The 20,832-nt window shown below is 40.5% G+C and overlaps 1 protein-coding gene and 1 long non-coding RNA gene across 2 annotated transcripts in view; one reads left to right on the plus strand and one right to left on the minus strand.

Moving 5' to 3' along the window:
- The window catches only part of LOC103278787 (uncharacterized), a 47,170-nt gene that overhangs the window by 15,515 nt on the left and 10,823 nt on the right, over positions 1 to 20,832 (plus strand). The window contains exon 3 of the long non-coding RNA XR_506330.3: positions 9,979 to 10,122. This is a non-coding gene — a long non-coding RNA (uncharacterized LOC103278787). The remainder of the gene's footprint in view (positions 1 to 9,978; positions 10,123 to 20,832) is intronic.
- Positions 1 to 20,832, minus strand: part of rbbp8nl (RBBP8 N-terminal like) — a 42,712-nt gene that overhangs the window by 9,263 nt on the left and 12,617 nt on the right. The window contains exons 2-11 of the mRNA XM_008110162.3: positions 16,591 to 16,737; positions 15,826 to 15,868; positions 14,263 to 14,358; positions 13,950 to 14,062; positions 11,902 to 11,974; positions 10,345 to 10,481; positions 10,025 to 10,107; positions 7,647 to 7,810; positions 6,551 to 7,337; positions 3,703 to 3,814 (exon numbers count right to left, since the gene is read on the minus strand). Of these exons, the coding sequence (XP_008108369.2) occupies positions 3,703 to 3,814; positions 6,551 to 7,337; positions 7,647 to 7,810; positions 10,025 to 10,107; positions 10,345 to 10,481; positions 11,902 to 11,974; positions 13,950 to 14,062; positions 14,263 to 14,358; positions 15,826 to 15,868; positions 16,591 to 16,657 (1,675 nt within the window). The 5' untranslated portion in view covers positions 16,658 to 16,737. The remainder of the gene's footprint in view (positions 1 to 3,702; positions 3,815 to 6,550; positions 7,338 to 7,646; positions 7,811 to 10,024; positions 10,108 to 10,344; positions 10,482 to 11,901; positions 11,975 to 13,949; positions 14,063 to 14,262; positions 14,359 to 15,825; positions 15,869 to 16,590; positions 16,738 to 20,832) is intronic.

A 20,832-nucleotide genomic window follows, 5' to 3' on the forward strand; every position in this document is an offset into this window, starting at 1 on the left:
CCAACAAGATCACTAGAGGGTTCTGGGAGTTGTAGTACTACCTATCTAACTTCTGGTCTGTGGATGATAACTTGGTGTGTGAGAGAAACTTCTACAAGGTATGCTTTGTCCCCCATGCTTTAGGTGAGAGTGATAGTGTTAATCTGTTATTATTGACACTCATGGTAAAAAGGTTTTTCAAATTGTAGTAATTTTTCTACTCTCTGACCAAGATAGAAATCACAAGTAAACTTGAAGAGAATATTTATAATTGCCAATTAAACAGTACTTCTAGCTGCTGTTTGAAAAAGTTGTCCTCTAAGTGACAAAAAGTGTCTGTTTGACATTACATGCACCTGTCCTCACTTTTGCATCTTGTATTTCCCATGTGACTGGTCATTGCAAAGGAAACATGGGTTTAAGTGTGGTTTCTGCTGCATTTCTCTGAGTAAATCCCATTGTTGGAAAAAAACATATACATTCCATGTAGATATCGAATCTGATGTGGCGCTAAGTGCTGCATATACAGTAGAGTCTCACTTATCCAAGATAAACGGGCCAGCAGAACACTGGATAAGCAAAAATCTTGGATAATAAGGAGAGATTAAGGAAAAGCCTATTAAACATAAAATTACATTATGATTTTACAAATTAAGCACCAAAACATCATGTTTTACTGTTCAATACACAGTAATGTTCTATAGTAATTACTGTATTTATGAATTTAGCACCAAAACATTGCAACATTTACTACAAAAACAATGACTACTAAGAGGCAGACTGCCTTGGATAATACAGAACCTTGGATAAGTGAAGCTTGGATAAGTGAGACTCTACTGTAATAGAAACCAGTGTGGGGAAAAAGTTGTTGCAAATTCAGTTACAGCATAGATAAAAGAATTAGAATAGGATATAGAAGCCTACTGGACGAACTTGGACAAGTAACAATTTCTCAGCTCTAGAGGAATGAAAAGACCCCTCTCCCAACAATTACTACCAAAAAACCCCAATGATATGTTTGTTTTAAGGCTGACATCAGTGGGAAATGACATGAAGAACTATTATAGGACCTGGCCTATATTAGAGGTCTTCCAGTCTCCCTGTGGAGTCATCTGGGAGCAAGAAAGTGACGAGTGGACCAAAGTATACCAGGAAACACAAAGCAATTTTCTGAGCTTTGTGTCAATATTACAAGGAAATAGCCACATAAAATCTTAATGTCTCTCCACCCACAAACACACCCAGAGAGTACAGTCAGCCCTCCACATTTGCTGGAGTTAAGGGCAAAGGACTTCTGTGAAAGTGGAAAAACTGCAAATAAATACATTGCTATTTTTTTCCTGAGAGAACAACTCCCTAGAAATGTCAAGGTCTTCTAGCACAACTCAATGAACAATGTTTGCTGGAAGACCTGAGTCCCTACGGGTGAGAAGGGCAGGGTAGAAATGATGTAAATAAATAAATAAAAATAAATAAAGCTAGCCACAGAATTGCATTGGAGGACCTAGGGCCCTTCCACACAGCCATGTAACTCAGAATATCAAGGAAGATAATCCACAATATCTGATTTGAACTGGGTTATCTGTCATATAACCCAGTTCAAATCAGATCATGTGGAATTTTATACAGCTGTGTGGAAGGGTCTCTAGAGTTCCTTATAGACTATCTCTCTAGAATTCTCTAGGTCCAGAATGAAGGAAGGAAATTGATTTAAGAGTCAGACTGGAGGACCTAGAGATTCCTTTCAAATCCATAAATAATCAAAAGTCAAAGCCATCAATGTTGAAGGACAACCTTCATCAGTTGAAAGATGCTTCTGCTTTAGGTAAATCTCTTTAGGTAAATATACAAACTAAAATACTGGCTACCTTGTGTTCCCAAAATGTTCTCACACTTGCAACTGTCAATTTAGCAACACCAGCCCTGCTTTCCAGCTAAGCCTGTAGAACTGGTATACCAAAGTGACTTTTCTATTTATAGAGGAAACATACCCCTTTCTCCTTATATGAAAGAAACCCATTTCGTTAAAGTGCTCAAAAAGTGTGTGGGAGAGAGGTTTTAAGTCTATAAGGCAAACAGGTTTTTAAAGTAGAGAAATGAAAAAAGTTCGTAGTTTCTGACTGGATCAGTCACACGGCACAACTACTAGTGTGTCTGCAGCTCAATATACAACACACGTTTCAGATGCCAAAGGCCTAAAGTTAAATCTCTGGAACCTTTCAAGATAGGAAAAACCTCTGCCTGAGATTCTGGGAAATTGCTGACAGTAGAAATAGATAGCACTTGCCAACTATGACTTATTCTGGGTAAATTCATCAAGATGCAATGAGTGCAGTATTAATGTAGTATGACACCATTTCAATTGCCATAGCTCAATGCTGTGGAATCCTAGGATTTGTAGTTTGGTGAGGCACAAGCACCCTTTTGCCAAGAAAGGTAGTAAAAGTACAGCTCCCATGATTCCATAGCATCGAGCCATGTCTATTAAAGTGGTGTCAAGTTGCATCAATTCTAGAGTGTGGATGCATCCTATAACAGAATTTGTAGTACAGAACTTCATACACAGTTATATACACTGATTGTAGTAGGCAATGCTGGTGCTGAATGGCAGTGCTGTCTAACTGAACAAAGTTACTAAGGCTGTAGTCTTGCACAATTCAGCACAGTGTAGGAGTTCCATATGCAGAATCTATGCTAAGCCATTGACCATTCTCGGGATCTATCCTATTGCTTCTGAAGCCCCTCTCCGTGGCCATCTGTGCATGGAGGAAAGTTATTGGGGAAACCATAGAAGCATCTGGCTGTGTTCCTGCATCCAGAAGCAAAATGACCACCTCTCCTGCCAAAGCCCTACCAGGTCTTTTAGATATTGAAAAGTTTGAGGACATCATTTCACACTGGGCTATGGGGACATAACCACATCTGTCTGTGATTTCCTCCACCTACTCTTTTTCAAGAATGAATTACTGTGGGTCAGGGCTTCAGCAGCAATATCAGAGATTGGGGGGGGGGGGGTACTTTCACTGCTGTGAAGAAAGGAATACAAACTTCTGGTTTGGTCAGTAGACATATGCAGGTTTGAGGGTAACTGGGGTAATGCATGCATATGTTGCTCACAAAATGCCAGGTCAAATGTGCAACTAAATAAATACATGCACAGTCATGCTCAAATCCACTTCTTTAATTATGAATGTAATGTGGATGTTCCCCATCAGATAAAAATATCCAACTGCTTTAGAAAAGGATACAATCAAGATATCCATAAAGTTCCAACCATTGGCCACAGACTAATGTCAGAAATATCTACTTTTCCATCTGAATGATATACTGGAAATGGGCAAACATCTTAAGCCACATTCAGGTAGAATTCAGCATAAGGAAAAGCTTGGAAGGAGACCATAATTTAAGCATCCGCCATTAACAAATTAATTACAAATATTCAGAAGTTTCGGAAAGTTTCAAACTTTTTGCCTTCAAAATTTGGAAATGACTTTAGAAATGAAGTGCCAGTGACCCCTACTTTCGAAGAGAGTTTAGAATCATTTTTTTCTGGATCACACATACCTACTCTCGAGTATACCAAGTGATTTAACATAAGCTGTGTGATCTGATCTACCCAGCATACAACTGCTATCTAAAAGCAGTCCTATAATTCACAAAGTTCAAAGCCACTCTTGCCCTAGCATCCTATTTTTGACAACTCCTGTTCTTATTCTATTTTACCTGGTTGGTCTGTTTCTTCATTCTTTGTTCGAAAAGGCATCTCTGTCTCAGAATCGGCCTGGCCATCACAAGAGTTTGGCTTGGAAACAGGACGTTCTTGCTGTAAAGTGTTCTGTAAAAATCACAAATTGATATTGTGGTTGAATGTGTTATAAACAGTATATCTAAACTAGGCTATTACATGAGTTTGATACTTCTTGAATTGTCGTGTCTCCATGCAACAGAATCTTAGAGTTGTTATTGACATATCCTCCAACTTTTCACTGATGGAAACTGGGAAATGTCTGACCAAGAAATGCCAGTCAAGATGGCAAATGTTATCAGGAGAAATATGCAAGCTGAGAAAGGCTGCAGCAGTGTCCTTCTGCCTGAATCTACAGGGAAAGGACAAGAACCTGGCCTCTTGCTCTCCTGTCTCTGAAGCTGAGTTAATTGAGCAGAAACTACTTCTGTGCTTTGAACTCAAGTTGCAGCAATTGAACTAAGTGAAGGACAAAGGGAGAAATTGCAATGAAAAATGAAATTGCAATGAAAAATGAGGATGCCTGCCATAGATGTGGGTGAAACGTCAGGAGAGAATACTTCTGGAACATGGCCACACAGCCCGAAAGACATACAACAACCCTGCAATGAAAAATGTTAAGAGCTCAAAACTGAAAAAAATGGGATGACAGCAGATTAAAAGGGACTATCTCTGCCAAACTGGAAAAGCTGGAAGATCTGCACTAAGTCTGGATATTCCAATGATACTCAACGGAATTTGATACTTCACAATGAGTCAATTCCCATTTTGCAGATGACATGGGTAGAGATATGAACTGATGTGATGGATCATATATTTTTTTGGATCTAGTTTTGTGAGTAAGATGGGGTATAATTGTATAAATAAATAAAAATTAATATATTTACCTAGCAGTTTCTGAGTTCATCGTTCACTTAAAATGTTTCCCAGATAGTTGGTCTGGAAATATTGGCAGAAATAGCTCTCTGGTTGTACAGTTGCCAGTCAGAATGAACTGTACAGTCTGACACAGTATAAGGCAGATACATACATTAAAGGAAGCTGGGTTCAAGTCCAGTCTTTACTAGGCATTGGGAGTGGCCAAGGTCCTAATGGCTTGCTGATGGGACATATCCCCATCAATGAATTTATTATGATACTCAGGACTTCTGTTGTTTATTCTCTGCTTGCTCAAAAGTGGCAAAAGGAGGAAGTTCTAAACCTGGATAATTTTTGGACTGACATTTTAAATGGGGGGGGGGGGATAGGGAAAACTGAGTCACATAAGCATCAGTTTGAGGGAAGAACATAGGAACCAAAAACCAATTGACAGATGACCTAGAGTCCCACAAGATGTGTTATTTTGGGCAGTGCCCAGTCTTTTACAGACAGCATAGCTATCCTTTACTATTAAAAAAAACCATAATTCATATTAGGGCAGTGTCAGCTAGGCCAACCAAAAGGGCACAGACATCTTTGCCAAATTTTAGTTCTTTAGATCTCTTCATCAGGCATGATGTTCTCAAAAAAGGGGAAGGGGAGAAGTATATGGGGAAGCGCAATGCCTGAAGTCATGACCTCTGTATAATAAGAAGGAAGGATCAGTTCTTTGTTGACTCTCAAACACAGTTCACTGTATTAAATGATGATGTTAAATTTTGCCTAGAAGACTTCTTGGGCTTGTAGAGAAAAGGGGAAAAAAGATTAATGATATTTCCCTATTTAAATAAATGTGTGTTTAATTATTTAGCAAGGAGATTAAAAATGCCCTTCTGTATTGTTTTAACGTGCCCTTTTGAAGTCATTTCCACAGTGAAAACTCCTCTTAAAAAGCTTTTCCTCCATCTGATTCTTGGATAGTTTTCTTCTTCTGTTATGTAGATGACAAGTTTCAGTAGGTTTGTTTGAATCTTTAGGAATACTTTTTGAAAAGCAATAAAACTGTGTTTAAACCCAATTTTGGGAGGTATTATCCTCATCCTCAATCATCACAACAATATAACACTTGTACCCATGAAACCATTAGGCAGACTGATACACTAGCAAACACAATTGAAATGCCATTTAAACCCATATACAAGAAACTGCTTTACAGTATGACTTCCATATCCACGAGGATATGTTCCTGGACCTACAGTGGAAATATGAAACTGTATATATTAGGGAACACTATTGAAATTAACTATTTCCAATGGAAGCATACCATATAATTGTGCTGGAGGATCTAGAACAGGTATGGGCAAACTTCGGCCCTCCAGATGTTTTGGACTTCAAATCCCATAATTCCTAACAGCTTACTGCCTGTTAGGAATTGTGGGAGTTGAAGTCCAAAACACGTGGAGGGCTGAAGTTTGCCCATGCCTGATCTAGAATATGCCTAGAGAGCACACCTCTCTAGTATTTCAGGGTCCTCTAGTGCAACTTCTGGAGGAAGATTACCACATAATTGCACTGGAAAACTTAGAAAATGCTTACAGAGAACACCTCTCTAGTATGTCTAGATCCTCCTGCACAAATCAGTGGTTAACAGAAATCTATCATATAATGGCACTGCTGAACCTAAAGAGAAAGCATGTTGTTTTGGATGTGGGTACATGAAATTATGGGTTCTGGTGGCATATTGAATAGAACAGGCATGGCAAACCTTGACCCTCCAGGTGTTTTGGACTTCAACTCCCACAATTCCTAACAGCTTACCAGCTGTTAGGAATTATGGGAGTTGAACTCCAAAACACTTGGAGGGCTGAAGTTTGCCCATGCCTGGAATAGGAGAAGGTGACTGAATACAGATACATGAACTACTGGAGACAGTTATCTAGACATACAGACAGACAGATATTTTCTTACTAGAGATGCCAGAACGTCTTGGGTTTTGTTGGAGTGCTGCTCTGAGTCTTTGCTTCTTTGGAGATTCTTAGCCTCCTGGAGCCAGCCGGACAAAAAAGACTTCTGGAGAAAAGACTCTTCATTCTGATCTCTGCTTGGACTTCCAGCTTCATGCTTTGTGAACACCTGCTGCAAACTGGTCTGCTTCAGGTTTTCCCTTCCTCTCCCAGAATCTGACAGGTCCAGTGGTGCTTCAGGGAGATATTCCCTCATGGCCTCTGCTTTTTCTTCTTGCTCCAGTTCTTCCCTATTGATCAAGAGCAAGCTCCCGAGTGTCCCATTTGTTGTATCTTCCAAACAGGGACTCTCTCTCTTGAATACCTTGCCAACCCTTGGCAATGGGGAAGGCAGTTGACATTGCGTGTTTTCCAAACTGTCCTCCATTTTAGCCCTACATTCTTTCTGCTGTTGTGCCAATAAATAGTGCAATTTCTCTTGCTGAGTAAGGAACTGGAGTCTGTTCTCCAAATGACGGTCCTTCATGTATACCACGGCACCAGGGAGATCCAAGATGGTGGCCTGGTCTTCCCACTCATCTTGAGATCTTGTTCTGCCCCCTACTTCTCTGGCCATTAGTAAGTGGTGTGGGAAACCACCCTCCTTGCCAATGGAGTTATTCCGAAGTCCAAGGTGACGCAGGGCGAAATGTTGGTTGAGGAGGCAGAGTTGCTCTTTTCTGGTGGCAAACTTCAGACTCTCGTAAGATGAAGCGATTTCATGGCAGTCTGATTTGCTAGCCCTTAAATAGCTGAAAATACAAACACCATTATTTCCACCATTGAAGTATCTATTAGAAGTCACAATCCCCAAATAATTCAGTATGCCTCTGTTTTCCATCTTTGTCAACATTTTTATGAAGACAGGCAAAATGTTAACAACTCGATCTTCTCACTTTTAAAGAGTTGTCAAATCAAGGAAGAAGTGGCATATCTTCCTAGAAGAGACAGGCCTTTGGAGCCTACCCATTTTTGGATTTACATTAGATATCTATCCCTTGCACCCAGCTGCTGCTTGATTCTGATTCCAGATGTGCCTTTTGAGCAAATCGGTCACTCACGCTTCAAAGCTGGGGTTTTGATCTGGTTGAGGGGATGGTGGGGTTTCATTCACAAAGGGTGGGGTGGTATTTCCTGACCCATCTCTTTCCTCCGTGTTGGATCTTGAGCCAGGCCTCATGAATGCAATTGTTCCATGCAACTGGTTTGCAATCTTCTGTGAACTCTAATAAACGAGGAGACATGGGAAAATAAGAATGCTTCGTGTCATTATTTAATGCTATAAGGTGGTTTGATTCAGGAGATTATTGTATGCGACTTGTAGTGTGCCTTACAAGCTCCCTAGCTACAAATGGAAATGCTCATGATTCCAAGACATCATGTTAAAGTAGCATTCAACGCATTATCAGGCTATCCTTTGAAATAAATAAGGAGCTCCCATTTTAAGGCAGCAGAAAGTGCTTCCAAAGTGTGTCGAGATGATGCAATAGATCAAAAATGTGGCTGCAGTGAGTTCAAGACATGCCTATATTTTTGTGGGCATGTTGTGGGCATCACTTTCCAGCACTGAATTGCTCCATCTCCAAACTGCTGGCCATTCTACCTCCTGGTAACTGCAAAACTATCACTTCCCATTCTGCCCACTTACTTTCATTTTATTTATTAAATAAAGAATTCAAGAAACTGCACAATTCTATAGGTAATGTCAGGAACTCATAGAGATTTCTCTTCCTGGTTAAGCACTGTCTTACTATTTGCAAGACTTCCTTTGTACATTTTGCAAAGCTTCCCATACAATCTTAACAAGGTTTGCCAAACAAAAGTACATTGCTTTCTTGCAGAGTTGACTGTGTTCACAGTTGAAAAGTAGCGAAATGGGACATTCCTGGAAATCTTAAACAGGGTGGAGAATCTCAGCCATTGGTCAATGGAGAAAAAAAAATATGGGAACTGTAGTTTGAAATCATCTGGCGGCGGTGGGGGGGACGATGACACATAATTAGCCACTACTGTTTTATGAAGCATTTAAACTGTAGAATTAATGTACTTTGATGCTACTTGAACGGCCATGGCTCAATGCTGTGGAAGCATGGAAATCATAGTTTTACAAGATCTTTAGCCTTCTCTGCCAAAGAATGCTGGTGCTTCACTAAACTATACATCCCCAGTGACCTCGGAACAGCAGTCCTTGAACAAAGAACAACAAATGAAAATTGGAAATAAATCAGCAGAACTGGAATAAATAGTGGACTGATCAGAGACACTAGTTTCTTGGCATAATCCACATATTATAAGACTAGTTAACTCCTCACCCTCATGAGGGCACTCTTGCCCAGTTTATCTCTTCTTTTTTCTGGTTCCCAGCCAGCATCACACTAAATTCCAGTAACTTCCTCCAACATTCATATAATAAGCTGTGTTAATTCGATAGTGTAGAAGCAATTGTTGCTAGAATTTTAACCAACCTTGCTCTTTCCTGTGCAATTCTAGGATTTTTAGACTAGTGAGATGCTTAGACACATTTCCTATAGAGCTCTATTACTATAGTCAAGGGAAGAAAAGCAGTGCTTTCTAGCAGAGTATTTAGAGTATATATGCAACCTCAAGTCACCCCTTGAATTATGACAAAACCATGAATTTATAGGGTTTTCTTTGGCAAGAAACACTCAGTGATTTTGCCAGTTCCTTCCTCTGAAATATAGCCTACAGCACCTGGTCTTTGCCAGCAGTCTCTCATTTGGATACTAACCAGAGCTGACTTCGCTTAGCTTACAACAATGGTTCTCAACCTGTGGGTCCCCAGATGTTTTGGCCTTCAACACCCAGAAATCCTAACAGCTGGTAGACTGGCTGAGATTTCTGGGAGTTGTAGGCCAAAACACCTGGGCTGAGAACCACAGGCTTACAAGATCTGATAGGACCTGTACATCATAGAAATCCTGTGATTCTGTCAAATGGAAATGTGGCAGTAAGTAAGTAGGTAAATAACTTTATTTTTCTATCCCACCACCATCTCCTGACAGGGACTCAGGGCAGCTAACACGGGATAAAGGCCCGAAAACAAAAACAAGTACAACAATTAAGACATATTACAATAAATAAAACACAATAAAATCTTAACAGCATCCACCCAAACATCCAATTCACCATGGAAAAAGAAAAGGAAGGAAAACTGCCATTTCTAGATGTTCTGGTCATCCGCAAACCCAATATATTACATAAATCATAAAAACTCATTAAAAGCACAAAATGAGAAAAACAATTTACAATGAAATGAACCACCAGGTTGATGGAGAGGGATGGTGTGGCAGGGACATTTGAACTAAAGTGCAGTAATATAGTTATAAAGTGCTTTGTGGCAGTTAAAGTTGTATCATATTGTTGTAACTGTAGAGTGAAGACAAGTCCAAGGATGGATCAAGGAGGGAAATGAGCTTACCATCTCAAGAGCATGCTCTCCATGGAGAATCATATTAGGGGAGATCCTCATATTTGGAGAACTTCTTTGTCGATGAGACTGATCTAGAAACAGGAAAGGTAGGTACCATTGTCATATATATAAAGTTATCGGGAAAGAAAAGATGAATCAAGACTGTTGCAGGAAAATTAGTGTTTGGAAGGCATGGGATTTTGCATTGATCAGTTTCCAACAAGGGAGTGTTTTCCTACTGTCCTGGAAATTCTGAAGGGAAAAACTATAGATCACAGTAGTCCAGTCTCAGATCAAGCCTGCTCTCAATAGATGGCTGAGTGGCTCACCATATTTGTCCTCCGCTTCTTGGCTTGCCATTTTCTCCATGCTGGATTTTCTGTTCCGTGCAGAGAGCAAGGGCCGTAGTGAGTCCGGGGTGGAGCTCCCTTCTCTGGCCACCCCTTTGAGATGCTTTGGTCTGTCCCTGTTGCAATACATAAAGGAAAGAAGTGAATGGAAAGAAAGACTGAATATGGAGGGAACACAAAGGTATCTATCTGAATGCCTCCTTTGGATAGTAGCAAAGGTTGATCATTATAAGAAATGCTTGCCTTAAAGAGTAAATAGTAAAACATCAGTAAATCCTAAGTTAAGACTACTAAAATAATTTTAATTGATGATTAAGAGATAGTGAAATAGGATATTTATGAAGGGAAGAAAGCTAATAGGAAGATAATCAACTTAGTTGGAATGTGGTTCTGGAGGAGAGTTTATGGACTGACATAAATAAATAAGTCTCAGAGCAAATCAAGCATAGACTTTAACTAGAAGCAAAAATGACTGAACTGAAGCTGTCACACATTGGCCTTAATATAAGACATGACTAATTAGACAAGACAATGATGTGTTGTCGAAGGCTTTCATGACTGGAATTACTGGGTTTTTCGGGCTGTATGGCCATGTTCCAGAAGCATTATTTCCTGATATCAAGAAAGAATGGTTCTGGAACATGGCCACACAGCCCAGAAAACTCACAGCAACCCAAGACAATCATACTTGGTAAGGTGGCAGTTAGCAGGAAAAAAAAAGTTTATATTACAGGTGGATAAACTCAATTAAGAAAGCCACAGCACTGAGTTTGCAATCCTGCTATAGCATCCATGGGCCCCTTCCCCACAGCTGTATGAAATCCACATTGAATTGGATTATATGGAAGTGTGGACTCAGTTCAAAGCAGATATTGTGAATTACCCACCATGAGATTCTGGTTATATGGCTGTGTGGAAGAGCCCACATTGATAATAATATGCAACTATATAAACAATTTTTCAACAAAATAATGTATCAGCTATTCACATAGTTATGTCCTTATGGTAAGGAGTCGTTTTATTCATTATTTCTAGAATGTTGGTGTTTGGGTGTCATTTTGGAAAGGTTTTGGTCATTCCTGTATTTTGAAAGCATATTTAAATAGCAGGCACAATAACATCACGCAAAATAGCAATTATAACCAGACAGAAGAGATGTAGGGTGCATTATGTGTCATCTACACTGCCATTATTTGGCAGATAAGGCTAAAGACCTTGTAAAATTGTACCTTTCATAGCATTCATTTATGGCAATTAAAGTGATATCAAACTGCATTACATTTATGATGTAGATGCATCCTTAATTTGCAGCAACGAAAGTAAGATGAGGAAAAGGGGAGAAGTGGGAGGAGGAGAGAGAAACTTGAACCTTTAAAAGGCAGCTGAAAAAGTGGCATGGCAGAGTATTAATTGGGATTGCCTCTGCCAGATTGGGATAGTTGAAGATTTTGCTATTATCAAGAAGCCTGCCGTATTGGATTTGATTATGAGGAAATTGAAACCATCAAGAAATAAGCAGAAGTCAGAAGAACATACTCTGTTCCACGGAAACTCTTCAGCTCTTCTCTCATGCTCTTGTTCTCCTCTCTCAACTTATTCACTTCATTAGCTGTGACAAAGAGAAAAAAACAAAACAAAAGCTGGGTTAGGTGACAGATATAGGGGATACAGTGGTGAAATTGTGTGTTTCAGAGACCACAGGCCAGTACCAGGCCTTATATCTCCCCATCATAAAGGAAATTCTTCCCAGAGAAAGGAAGGCTGCGACCAATAACTCTGTGCCTGTCTGCTCAGCCTGTAGTTCAGGTGACAAATGCTGATGGACATATCAATGGCACCAGTAAGGTTGATGTCCACCAGAATAGTAACTCATGGGGTCACAACCATAGATCCTTTCCCATACCAAAATATTGTAGTTAAAATACCAGACATTTGACAAAATTGGTTACAATAAAAAACCAGCAGCCATAAAAACAACAGTGTGTGCTTTAGCATGTGGACTAGGTAATAGTGATGGCCTTGCCTAGAAGCATGCGCCTTCGACAACTCAAAAAGGGAAACAATGTACATTTTTAGCCTTGTTGGTATATTGATACACTACAGGTGAACTGGAATTATGAAAAACGTTTATGTGGTTATGTAGTATGACACTCTCATACCTGCAGGACCTGATGTGGGTTTCATCAACTTGCATGCAAAAAATCTGTCCTCTAGGAATTTTCGAGGACCTCTGGGCAATTCTATGGTATGATTCCACCAGATGGTATAATAGAGTCACACCGATAAATTCTTAGAGAGGTTCTTTCTCTAGATATTTTGTAGGCCCTTCAACATGACTCTATGGCAGTGGTTCTTGGCCTGTGGGTCCCCAGGTGTTTTGACCTACAACTCCCAAAAATCCCAGCCAGCTTACCAGCTGTTAGGATTTTTGGGAGTTGAAGGCCAAAATATCTGAGGACTCACAGGTTGAGAACCACTGCTCTATGGCAACTTCCAGCAAAGGTCATTCATTTCAATAGGATTTGCTATTATCCATGGTTTTCTGTTTCCACAGTGGTAAGTTCAAGGAACACAGGTATCGTCCTGCATTTAACTGGAGGGATTTTTATAATATAAAATTAATAAATTTCAGTCAAAATATAGCACAAAAAAGTTATAGACAATCATTTGGTGTCACCCCCATTGGTGTTGTAAGTGTGATTTGAACCCTCTCTTCCAAAAGATGTTACTGGGACAGAAAAGTCAAAATTATTGCTGATTTTTCATTTTGCCATTTCCTTAATTTCAAATTGAATTTGAATTGGACAGCTCTTCAACTGGAAAACTGTTCTCTATAGAGGAGAGGACACATGATTACTGTAGAAGTTAGTAATTTTCCACTTTGATGGAAATCGCTCAGTTTTAAAAGTTTTACATTCTCTTCTCTAGATCTTGGATAAATTCCGTATTTGGACTACAGCCCCCAGAATCTCCCATCCAGCATGGCCAGTAAATCCAAAGGGGGAAAAGAAACATTTTCAAACTATCTATCCTCTATTTCTAATTTCTCCTCCTAGGTTTAATTATCTTTTATTAATAATAAACAATAACGATAATGATAACAATAACAATAACAATAATAGTTTTATTTTTAACCCACTACCATCTCCCAAAAGGGACTCAGGGTGGCTTACAAGGCATGCACTAGTGCTGCAAAATATACAAAACACTATAAAATACTAAAACAGTAACAATATCAATTAACGTAAAACAAATATACATAAAAACAGCATATAAAAAACCCCTGCTAATTTAAATAAAATAATCAATAAAATGCAGCAATATCTGTGGATTAAAATTGGGTGTATCAAATGCTTTCCCTTTATCTTTCTTATCATTAGTCTTCTGTTTATTATGTTCTAGGTTCAGTGAAGGTTCCAGTTTGAGACAAGAGAAAAGGAAAACAAATATCAAATGTTTGGAACCATAATATTTCATAATGCTTAGGGTTTTTTTCAAGCTTAAAAATTCCCACTTTTTAAAACCATGACCATTGTTGCCATCATTGTCTGGCTGCTAGACAGAAAGAACTTTGTTGTACTCACTGAGGATGAAAATGTGCTGAAGACTCTGGAAATGGGCCTTTCCAAACTCATGTTGCTTCTTTTTAGCAAGTTCCTGGGTGACTTGACACCTGTCACAGAGGCCAGCTCGCAACCTTAACAGTAAATCAAGAAATATGGATTAATTTTAGCCCAATGAGGCTTCATGGAAGCACTCTGTCACAGTCCTTCCCCCTTTGTCAGATGTTCAGGTTATAGGTGCAGCTGTTTATGTAGCCAAAAGATGTTCATTCCTTAATCACTCCTATGGATGGAGCTGATGGGAAGCAAAAGAAGAGGGCAGGCATCCATTTACCTGTTTTCCAACACTTTCACATTTTCTTTAAGGGCTTTCTGCTGTTCTCGGAGTTGGTGGTTTTTAGCAAACAGCTCTTCGATTCTCTGGGCATCTCTAATTTAGGATGAGAAGAAAAGGCAGAATGAGAAGGCTGGTCAAACACTGCAAGCCCTAACCATAGCCCTTGTTATATAGTTGTCATAGAAGACTTAGAAATTCCTAGAGAGAATATATTAAAGCCATGGAGAATCAGCTCAGCAAAAGTTAAACCTGGAAATAGGCAAAGCTGACTGTGAATAGTTAGTGGGTTGGGCAAAGTATAAGGTGCACTAGGTTCTTTTTTACAGAGCAGTATTCTATTTGAAGGTGCCCATGGACCACAGAATAGGGGGAGCAAGGAGTGGGTCGAGTCCATGGAGCTCATTATATTAAAACTGCATTAAATGAGTCTGTACTGGCCATATAATGTAGCTTCAAACTGCATTATATTGCAGTGTAGGTAGGGCCTATGGCTTGGTGCTTGGTGACTCTACAGTATGGAATGAATTTAGTTTGACACCACTTTAACTGCCATGTCTCAATGCTATGGAATCACAAGAGCTGTAGTTTTACAAAGTCTTCTCTGCCAAAGAGTGTTGGTGCCTCATGAAACTACAATCCCCCTAATTACATAGCTTTGGGCCATGGCAGCTTAAGTGGTGTCAAACTAAATTCATTCTACAGTGTAGAAGCACCCAAGGGTTGAATCCCTGCTCAGCAATGGAAATCCAATGGATGACTTTGAGTAAGTCACACCCTTTCAGCCTCAAAGGAAGATCATGACCCCCCCCCCCTTTAACAATTCTTACCAAGAAAATCCTGCACCATAAAATGGAATCCACATAGCAACAACAACATTGACATCAATAGCAACAACACTTCTTTAAATTCCAAAGTATATAAATGGATCCCTTTGCATACTTATATGAGTTGCTGTCCTCTTTCTTTTGGTGATGATGTGCATTATTTTATTTAACAATAGGTAGGTAGTGAGAAATAGTATAGTATAGGCTGAAGGACAACTGAAGTAGGAGAAAACAATGCCTACAGGCACTGGAAAAGTGTGAAAAGGAGCTGTGACAGCTGATTTGAAACCAGTCAGGAATGTAAATTTGATAGCAGCCTAAGAGCTGCATTGCCATTAGGGAGAATGAGGCAACTGCCTCAGGCAACAGAAGCTGGGATGCCAAAGCTGTAGGACGGAGATGTCTGGTCCAAGCGCTGTGTATTGCAGCCAGTAAGCTAGTCTTCTGTTTACCCAGTCCTATGATAAAATAAGTTTCAGCAACTAGTTGTTGTCATCTTGTTCTTTTTAATCAGTCTTGGGTCAGACTAGACCAGCCATAATCCTCGGATGAAATTTTATGGGTGAGGAAGCCAGCCTTGGTTTTCTAAACCAATCTAAGCCCAAACAGCACATGATAAAATAACATCTGAGGATGCCTGCCATAGATGTGGGCAAAAAGTCAGGAGAGAATACTTCTGGAACATGGCCATACAGCCCGGATAACATACAACAGCCCCAACATCTGCTTTACTCACTGAGATCTCTCACTGGTGATATCATTCAGCTTGGTTTGCAGAGCTAAAAGAATAAAAAGAAATTTCAGATTAGTTATTCTGGATCCTTTCCCCAAGTTGCCTGATTCGGAAAGGGGTAGGTGATACATTGTCACCCCATAGTTTCACTTACACCCAACACTACATAGTTTTACCTACTCACCAAACTACAAACCCCAGGATTGCATAGCACTGTGCAGTGGTTACATTTAGGGAACTGCTTATTCAACCATGAATTGAATGTGTTGTCGCGTTTAGAGCAGGAAAATTGGAGTTCAAATTTTCTTTCATATTCAAAGCCTACTGGGTGACCTTGCATTATTCGTTTCAGGCTAAGTCTATTTTATAAGACTGTACTGGCAGTAAAATGCCCAGGGGTGTATATTATTCCCCAAGCTCTTTGGAGAGACAAGAGAATAAAATGGTAACAACTTAATAGCTGCTGTTTCTGGCAATGGGTTCTGAGATGTCTCAACATGGATTATTTCCCAGTCTGGTGCCCTTGAGAAGTTTTGGCTTACAATTCCCCTGAATATTATTCATGCAACCTGAAAATTGATGGGAATTGTAGACTAACAGATCTGGAGGGCACTATAGTGTGAAAGGCTGAATCCTAAACAAGACTCCTATTAATTTATCATGCCTAATTTCTAGGCTGAATTTGAGTCTTTATGATCAGTTGTTATTCTTGAAGAGTATTCATTGAAGCCAACATTAAAATGTCACAGATTTCAAATCCTGTCTTACCATGAACTTCTTTCTCATGGATTTCCTTGACTTTGTTCAAGAAGTCTCCAAAATTTTCTGCAGCCATGTTCTGTCTATTTTCACATGGGTGCTTCCAAATTGGTGAGACAAACCTTGTAGGTCAGTATTTTCCCTCTTCTGTTCAGTCTGTAATATAAAACAGAGGAATCACATCTAATAATATCAGTCCAGACAGTCTGTATGGTTTTAATGCTATTGTATCCCAATAAAGGAGAGCAAAAATGATGCAATGGTTTCAGTGTTAGATTACGGATGCCTCTATATACCATAGAATGAATGCAGTTTAACACCATTTTAACTGGCATGGCTCAATGCGATTAAATCATAACAGTTGTAGTTTTACAGGCCTTCTGTACCAAATAATGGGTGCCTTACCAAACTATAATTTATTTATTTTATTTATTTATTTCCAACATTTATATCCCGCCCTTCTCACCCGAAGGGACTCAGGGCGGCGTACAAAATTGGCAACAATTCGATGCCTATACATAATTAAAACAGCTATAAAAAACCAATAAAACAATTAAAACAATATAAAAAATATAAAAACATATGATTAAAATCCATTCCTCCAAAATCCTCGTGCTGTAGCCGTAAATCAGTCCGGGTCGTCATTATCGTTTAATCTTCAAAAGCCTGGGCACATAGCCATGTTTTCAGGGCTTTTCTAAAACTCAAAAGGGTTGGGGCTTGTCGTATTTCTCTGGGGAGGGTGTTCCACAGCCGGGGAGCCACCACCGAGAAGGCCCTGTCCCTCGTCCCCACCAGCCGTGCCTGTGAGGCAGGCGGGACCGAGAGCAGGGCCTCTCCAGATGACCTTAGGGATCTTCCTGGCTCATAGGAGGAGATACGTTCGGACAAGTAGATTGGGCCAGAACCGTTTAGGGCTTTATAGGTCAAAACCAGCACTTTGAATTGGGCTCGGTAGCATATCGGCAGCCAGTGGAGCTGGCTAAGTAGGGAGGTGGTACGCTCCCTATAAGCCGCCCCAGTTATTAATCTGGCTGCCGCCCGTTGTACTAATTGGAGCTTCCGGGCCGTCTTCAAAGGCAACCCCACGTAGAGAGCATTGCAGTAGTCCAAACGGGATGTAACCAGAGCGTGGACCACCGTGGCCAAGTCAGACCTCCCAAGGAACGGGCGCAGCTGGCGCACAAGTCTTAGTTGTGCAAAGGCTCCCCTGGCCACCGCCGAGACCTGGGGCTCCAGGCTCAGCGATGAGTCCAGGAGAACCCCCAGACTGCGAACCTGTGTCTTCAGGGGGAGTGCGACCCCGTCCAACACAGGCTGTAACCCTATTCCCTGTTCAGCCTTGCGACTGACCAGGAGGACCTCTGTCTTGTCTGGATTCAGTTTCAATTTGTTCGCCCTCATCCAGTCCGACACAGAGGCCAGACACCGGTTCAGGACCTGAACAGCCTCCTTAGTGACAGGTGGAAAGGAGTGACAGAGCTGGACATCATCTGCGTACAGATGACACCGAACCCCGAAACTCCTGATGATCTCTCCCAGCGGCTTCATGTATATGTTGAACAACATGGGGGACAGTACTGAACCCTGCGGGACCCCACAAGTCAATGGTTGTGGGGCCGAGCAGGTGTCCCCCAATGACACCATCTGGGAACGCCCCTCCAGGAAGGACCGGAGCCACTGCAAAACAGTACCTCCGAGACCCATCCCGGCAAGGCGCCCCAGAAGGATACCGTGATCGACGGTATCGAAGGCCGCCGAGAGGTCCAGCAGAACCAGCAGGGACACACTCCCCCTGTCCAGTTCCCGGCGTAGATCATCGACTAAGGCGACCAAGGCTGTCTCGGTACCATGCCCCGGCCTGAAACCAGACTGCGCCGGATCTAGAAAATCAGTGTCAACCAAGAATGCCTGGAGTTGTGCGGCCACCACACGTTCCACGACCTTGCCCAAAAAGGGGAGATTGGAAATAGGCCGATAGCTATCCAATTGAGTGGGGTCCAGTGATGGCTTCTTCAACAGCGGTTTGATCACAGCCAATTTAAGGCTCGCTGGAAATATGCCTTCCCGAAGGGAAGGGAAATCTAATTTCTAAGATTCTACAGCATTGAGTCATGGGACTTAAAGTTGTGTCAAAACTGCATTCTTTCTGCAATGTAGATGTATCCATAGAGCCAAATATTTCTGTGTGCTCCAAGACTGCTTTGCACATATGGTGACTGAAGGGCTGGCTCTCCTATTAGGTTGAATGAAGCAGTCGCCTCAGCCTTTGAGCATCATGAAAATATAACAAATATTTAGTATCACCATTATTTTCCTGTGGGAGAATGACAAAGGGAAGGCACTTCTGTGATTTTGTGCCACCATTGCCAAAATAACTTGACTAGCTTTGGGTATATTATCAATTTTGTAATAGGAGAGGAGGAGGAGGAAGAAGGAGCCAGTTTCTGCTTTAATTTGTGCATTGAAATATTTGAGGCTTGGTCTGGCCTGGAGTTTGTGTTGTCATTGTGCTGCATGAGAGAGCTGCCAACTTGCTAACAGTATTTTTTTTAATGGCTGTCATTCACTCAATTTTGTCCTTTCAACAGAGCCTGATAGAGGAAGAAACTGGTCCTGGTAAAGTGATCTTTGGACTATACTGCCCAGAATCCATGAGACAGGAAATCCTCCCTGATTTTCTGTTTATCCAGTTAGTTGGTTATAGCCAACGTTTTGCCCACAGAGTTCCAAAGCAGCTAAATATTTCCAAACTCTAGACAGGGATGGATGGAGTATTATTGCATTTATATGCCACCTTTCTCCCCGAGTAGGACTCATGGCGGCATCCATAACAATTTAAAAAGCAAGTTATAAATGCTACAGTTTCTGATGTAGCAGCACTCAGCTAAACAATTTAACTTGTTAGTGAAAGTGTATCACATTCATAGTTGAAAACTTTCACTAAGTCAAAACAGCGCTGCAAGTGTTATAAACACCAGTAAAGTTTTGTTTTGCAAAATAAAATGGAATTAAACAAAACGTATCAGCCAGCAAGCTCTAAATTTCAAAAACAACCAACTTTACAACTGTATCAAGACCAAAATAATAGATAGCAAATTTTGTGCTGTGTTTTCTACTCAGTTAACAAGCTATCCGTGCCATTTAACAAAAGCATTCAAGGTAGCAAAATATAAATCTATAATATACAATGAATGCAGTTTGACACCACTTTAACTGCTGCAGCTCAATACTACAGAATTATGGCAGTTGTAGTTTTCCAAGGTCTTTAGCTTTCTCTGCCGAAAAGTGCTGGGGCATCACCAAACTGTAAATCCCAGGACTCCATCGCACTGAACCACAACAGTTCAACTGGTGCCAAACTGCATTAACTCTATAGTGTAGATGCACTCAAAGAATTAGACAAAAAACAAATCATGTAGTCTTAAACTAATGCACACCCAGGGAAGAATGATAGATAAAGAAATAAAATCTTTTCAATTGAGTAAACTTGCGTATCTATTTTAGCCAAAGTACTTTATTGACTGATTTCCTTAAGACAGATTTTTACTCAAACAGGAAAAGCAATCTTTCAAAACACTAGTGGTAGAAGACAGATGTTTCAAACTACTCACTGGTCATAAGGTTTTATTAAATTTGCACAGATGCCCTTTACACACTTGCCTTAATTGTGACCCTTCAGTGGTGTTTTATTTCCTTGGTGATTTTCCAAAGATGCCCTTAATCTGAGACTTTGCCAGTTCTATTCAAAACCTGTGGCAGAGTCCAAGGGGGGAGGTTCTGATGAAGGCATTTCTTTCCAGGAAGCTCAAATTGCATTAATACCTGTGGTTGCAACTCCTTTTTCAAAATACCATTGGTTTTTCTAAAAGCAAAACATGCTTCACTAGGTTCGGTATCTTTATTCTTTCTTTTTTTTTTCTCTTTTTGAGCAATTCAATTTTTTGCAACATTTAGAAAAGTATGACTTATACTGCAGAGGTTCATTTTGAAAAAGTCTTTCCTCTGTGAGCTCCTTGACTTCAGACTGAAATTGCTGTGTAACATTAGATGGATTGAAAAGATGAGGAAGAACATCCTGGAGAGTGACACAGGCTGCCTGGGAGTGTGGTGGAGTCTCCTTCTCTGGAGGCTTTTCCAAAGAGGCTGTCCATCGAGAGTGCTTTGATTGCGACTTCCTGCATTGCAGGTGGCTGGACTGGATGGCCCTTGGAGGTCTCTCTTCCAGCTCTAGGATACTTGGATTCTGTA

This window comes from Anolis carolinensis, chromosome 4 (genome assembly GCF_035594765.1).
Source record: "Anolis carolinensis isolate JA03-04 chromosome 4, rAnoCar3.1.pri, whole genome shotgun sequence".
Lineage (NCBI taxonomy): Eukaryota > Metazoa > Chordata > Lepidosauria > Squamata > Dactyloidae > Anolis > Anolis carolinensis.